General features: G+C 55.0%; 1 protein-coding gene across 1 annotated transcript; it reads right to left on the reverse strand.

The window, feature by feature from the left end:
• Positions 1-2,181: 2,181 nt before the first annotated feature.
• On the reverse strand, positions 2,182-5,071 carry TMEM270 (transmembrane protein 270). Its single transcript, XM_037740386.1, has 3 exons — positions 4,862-5,071; positions 2,648-3,076; positions 2,182-2,495 (listed from the first exon to the last, which is right to left on the reverse strand). Exons 2-3 carry the CDS (start codon positions 2,855-2,857, stop codon positions 2,199-2,201), a joined length of 507 nt encoding a protein of 168 aa, XP_037596314.1. The 5' UTR covers positions 2,858-3,076; positions 4,862-5,071; the 3' UTR covers positions 2,182-2,198.
• Between the last annotated feature and the right edge of the window lie 411 nt (positions 5,072-5,482).

Below are 5,482 nucleotides of genomic sequence, written 5' to 3' on the forward strand. Positions count from 1 at the left end.
TTTTTTTTGAGATGGAGTCTTGCTCTCTCACCCGTGATGGAGTGCAGCGGCGCGATCTCAGCTCACTGCAACCTCCACCTCCCGGGTTTAGGCGATTCTCCTGCCTCAGCCTCCCAAGTAGCTGGGATTACAGGCATGCGCCACCACACCCGGCTAATTTTTGTGTTTTTAGTAGAGACGGGGCTTCACCATGTTGGCCAGGCTGGTCTCGAACTCCTGACCTCAGGTGATCTTCCCACCTCGGCCTCCCAAAGTGCTGGGATTAAGGTGTGAGCCACCGCACCCAGCTCCTCTGAACTTTCAAGCCCCTGTCCACCTGCCCTTCCCCTTCCCCTTCCCCCACCTCCTACCACCCCAGGCCCCCAGGCCACATCCCTCTGTCCCCACCTTGGCCCCAGACTGTTCTAGGGCCTCCTCCTTTCCTCCAGTCCCCACATCAGCAATGGGCCAACATTACCTATTCCTGCACTCAGGCTTCCCTGAAAGCTGTGCATATGTTCTAGAATCCCAGTCGTGTTACCACTCTGACCAGGCACTTATACGTCCTTCCCGGTACGTGTTCTGCCTTGTTAGCCAGATGGGACCCCCCAGATGTCCCTCCTAGGGCAGGACAGCCTTGCTGCTCAGACCTGGAGGAAGGGTCCGGATATTCACCTTCTGTCCACCCTGGGCTATAAGGGAGGCCCTTGCTGAGCTGGGAACTCAAGTGGAGAAGGAGCACACTCACATTACCACCCTCTGGTTTGGGAGTGGGTGAGAGGTGATTGCAAACACTCAGGAAACCATCCCTTCCCCTCTCAGCAGAAGCATTCACCTGAAGGCTGAGTCTGGGGGATCGGAAGCGCCACAGCCTGAGCTGGCACAGCAGCAGCCACCCCTGAGGCAGGACCCTGTGTCCTCACTCACAGGTTAGGGGGGCGCCGAGATACTGGATAGGTTTCTCTTTCCCCAGGGAGACGGATGGCTCTTCAACAGATAGGAGGGTGAGTGTGGTTGGTTCTGTCGATGGATGGGTGGGTGGAAGGATGCATGGATGGATGGATGGATGGATGGGTGGGTGGGGGGTGGATGGTGGATGGATGGATGCATGAATGGGTTGATGAATGGGTAGATGAATGGGTGAGTGGATGGGTAGGCAGATGGGTGAATGGGTAAATGGATCAGTGGATGGGTGGGTGATGGGTGGATGGAGGGGTAAATGGATCAGTGGATGGGTAGATGGATAGATGGATGGGTGGATGGGTAGGTGGGTGGATGGATGGATGCATGAATGGGTGGATTAATAGGTAGATAAATGGGTGAGTGGATGGATAGGTGGATAGGTTAATGGATGGATGGGTGGATGGATGGATGGGTAAATGGATCAGTGGGTGGATGGATGGATGGATGGATGGATGATGGATGGATGGGTGGGTGGGTGGGTGAATGTGTGGGTTGGTGGGTGGATGGGTGGGTGGATGGATGGATGGATGGGTGGGTTGGTGAATGGATGATGGATGGATGGAAGAACAGATGAGTGGACAGATGGATGGGTGGATGTGTGGGTGGATGGGCAGGTGAATGGGTGAGTGGGTGAATGGATTGGTGGGTAGGTGGATGGATGGTTCTGTGGGTGGTTTTGAGGTGGGTGGTTAAGTGGATGGATGAGTGGCCAAGTGCGTGAATGAACGGGCTTACTGAAGCCTGGCTCAAAACTGCTTCTGAAAGGAAGTTTCTAAATCTCTGAAATGTGAGGGCCTGGCACCCCCCAGAGGTCAAAGTCTCTAACTGCCCATCTCTCCTAAAGCCCTGGGCACCAACACTTCTGACAACCATGGGCAAGCACCTAGAGAAAGCTAAGGATTCTGAGAAACAAAAAATCTAGAGAGCCAGTCCTGGCTCCACCCTCAACAGACTGTGACCTTGGGAAAGTTCAACCTTCGGAGGCTCAATTTTCTCGGCTATAAATGGTGCTGGTCAAACCTGATGCCATGTTGCTAGGAGATTTAAACCAAATTATGAGTAAATTGTCTGAGATGGTTGATATCTGGCCCATAGAAGATGCTGACAGAATGTGATTTCCTTCCCAGAGGACGGCCCTGGGCTCACATGCACGCACACACGTGCACATCACTCGCGCAACGCGTCTCCAGCCCATTAGGGAGGAGGGAGTGAGACCGTAGGCCAGGCCAGACCGGGAGAGGCAGCTGAGGATACATTTATTCTCTGGGAGTTCCTTGCTCTGGCAAAACTGGTCCAGACTCTGAGGCCAAGGACCCAGACAGTGAAGGCAGCAAGGAAGACTCCGAGGCCTCCTGGGGTTCAACCTCCTGGGCCTGGGCCAGCTGGGTGGTGTGCTCAAAGGCAGCCTGCAGCAGGTGGGAGGCCAGGCAGGTGGTCCAGGTGATGAGATAGGCCAGGTGCCAGGAGGCGAGCGCAGTCATAGTCTCCACCCACCAATACAGGCGTCTCAGCTGCGCCAGGAGCTCCCTCACCAGCCAGTTCACTTGCAAGGCCTGGAACGGGGAGACAGGTGGACAGATGGCCCTTACCAGCCCATGGGCTCAAACTGCTTGGCTCTGCCCGCCCCCCAGCCCAGCCAGCCCTGGCCACACCCAGCACCCCAGGCCTCCCCTCCACAGCCCAGCCGCACCCCTAGACCACCCACCTTACTGAGCTGCCAGCCCAGTTGGGAGCAGCAGGCCTTCTGACACACCCTCCAAGCGACTACCACCAGCAGCAAGGCCACCAGCATCAGGCCACGCAGACACAACGAAAGCAGGTCCGTCCAGATGGCCACAGACAGGCCCAGCCCCTCCCAGGCACCCAGCAAGGCCAGGCCCAGCGCCCTGGTGCCGCCCCGAATGCCAGCCCACATCAGCCTGGGTCCCTGCAGTACCAGCCAGACAGGGACCTGTGTCAGAGCCAGCCCAGCCTGGAGAGCCTGGCCCAGGGGGCAGGCTGCAACTCCCAGGGGTAGGTGGGCCTGCCGGTTACAGGTCCCCCCTGCCTCCTGGGCCAGCCCCGACACCCAGTGGTTGAAGAGGTTGATCTTGAGGAGCAGGAAATTGTAGAGGTGATCTCGGTTCTGAACCAACTGCAGGAGAAGAGACAGAGAGAGTCGTCAGCCATCATCACCCTCCTGGGGCAGGGACCCCACTTTTTTTTTCAATAATTCTCTCTTTTTTTTTTTTTTTTCCCAAGATGGAGTTTCGCTCTGTCACTCAGGCTGGAGTGCAATGGCGCCATCTCAGCCCACTGCAACCTCCAACTCCCGGGTTTAAGCAATTTTCTTGCCTCAGCCTCCCAAGTAGCTGGGATTACAAGCACCTGCCACCACGCCCGGATAACTCTTTTTGCAGTTTTAGTAGAGAAAGGCTTTCTCCATGTTGGCCAGTCTCGTTCAAACTCCTGACCTCAGGTGATTTGCCCGCATCAGCCTCCCAAAATGCTGGGATTACAGGCGTGAGCCACCACGCCGGGCCAGGAGCCCCACTTTCACTGCAGAGGTGAAGCTGCTGGACCACCTTGAGCCAGATCTCCACCCCAAGGCCTCAGCTCCCTCCATGTGCGAGGATGAACTCTGCCCACTTTTAAGGACCCCATTCTGAGGGGGAGTTTTAGAAGGTGTTTCCTATTATATTTGGATTCCCTTCCATTGGATTTTTCTTTTTTTAAGAAACAGGATCTCGGCCGGGCACAGTGGCTCACGCCTCTAATCTCAGCACTTTGGGAGGCCAAGGCAGGTGGATCACAAGGTCAGGAATTCAAGACCACCCTGGCCAAGATGGTGAAGCCCCCATCTCTACTAGAAATACAAAGATTAGCCAGGTGTGGTGGCAGACACCTGTAATCCCAGCTACTCGGGAGGCTGAGGCAGAAAACTGCTTAAACCCAGGAGGCGGAGGTTTCAGTAAGCCGAGATGGCACCACTGCACTCCAGCCTGGGTGACAGAACACACAACAAGACTCCATCTCAAAACAAACAAAAATAACTAGCCGGTCATCATGGTGCCTATAATCCCAGCTACTCAGGAGGCTGAGGCAGGACAGTCACTTGAACCCAGGAGGCGGAGGCTGCAGTGAGCTGAGATCGCACCACTGCACTCCAGCCTGGGCAACAGAGTGAGACTCCATCTCAAAAAAAAAAAAAAAAAATGGGAAAAACAAGGAATCACCCATAGGAGTGACCCTCAACAGAGAAAATTCCACCAGATGCAGTGGCTCACGCCTATAACCCAACACCTTGGGGAGCTGAGGTGGGAGGATCATGTGAGGCCAGGAGTTGGAGACCAGCCTGGGCATCATAGTGAGACACTGTCTCTACAAAATACAAAAATTAGTCAGGCGTGGTAAGGCACACCTATAGTCCCAGCTACTTGGAGGCTGAGTGGGGAGGAATACTTGAGCCCGGGAGTTGGAGGCTGTAGTGAGCTGAGATGGCACCACTGCATCCAGCCTGGGTCACACAGCAAGACGCTGTCTCCAAATAAATAAAAGAAAAGAAAATTTCAGCACTGAAGCTTGGGGTGGGGTTTCTGGGAGCTGTCAGATTATTCTGGAAGGCAGGCAGCCCACCTAGTTCCACTGAACAGGACAGGCAGGGCTTGGGTCCGGCAGCTCTGAGGTGGCTTTGTAAAGGGCCTGGTGTGTGGTCTCCACCCCACCTACCCCTACCGCCCACTCACCAGTACTGAGAGCCTCACGGCCTGCAAGAGAATCCCCAAAAGGCTGGATCTGACTGGAGGAATGGTCTCCATGTCTGGCCTCCCCCTCCTCCTCCAGATGGGAGAAGCAGGATGACCTCACAGATGCCACAGGGCGGGGGCCAAGTTACTATGGTGACCCAGTTGCCACAAGAGACCACCCCCGCCTCATTTACCTGGCTCCGGCCACTCTACTGCTTCCTCAGAAACCTCAGTCCAAGTCTGACCCCAACACGGCCAAGAAGGTCTTTGAGCAAAGCTTTCTTTGGGTCAGATTTCTCCAGATCTTGGAACGGGAATTCAAGTGCCACCTAGGAATGAGTTCATGTCTGTAATCCCAAGGCTTTGGGAGGCCAAGGTAGGAGGATCACTTGAGGCCAGGAGTTTCAGACCAGCATGGGCAACATAGCAAGACCCTATCTCTACAAAAAAAAAAAAAAAAAAATGGAAAGAAATAGCCAGCTGCGGTGGTGCGCCCCTGAAGTCCCACCTACTCAGGAGGCTAAGGTGGGAGAATCACTTGAGCCCAGAAGATAGAGGCTGCAGTGAGCCAGGATCACTCCAGCCTGGGTGACAGAGCAAGATCCTATCTCTAAATACAGAAAAAAAATTGAAGTCCAAGGAGTTTATATGGGGCATGGGCCCTGCAAGCATCCATAGGGAAGAGAAAGTGAGGCAAGGACAGATGTGTTCATGAGCAGCGTTTGAGCTCAGGCAGCTAGAGCCGATCCCCAGGATCCAGAACAAAAACACCCCAGGCATGTGATGATGGAGCCTTGACCAGGGCCGAGGCCCTG

The sequence above is a fragment of the Cebus imitator genome, unplaced genomic scaffold (assembly GCF_001604975.1).
Source record: "Cebus imitator isolate Cc_AM_T3 unplaced genomic scaffold, Cebus_imitator-1.0 Scaffold82, whole genome shotgun sequence".
Classification (NCBI taxonomy): Eukaryota; Metazoa; Chordata; class Mammalia; order Primates; family Cebidae; genus Cebus; species Cebus imitator.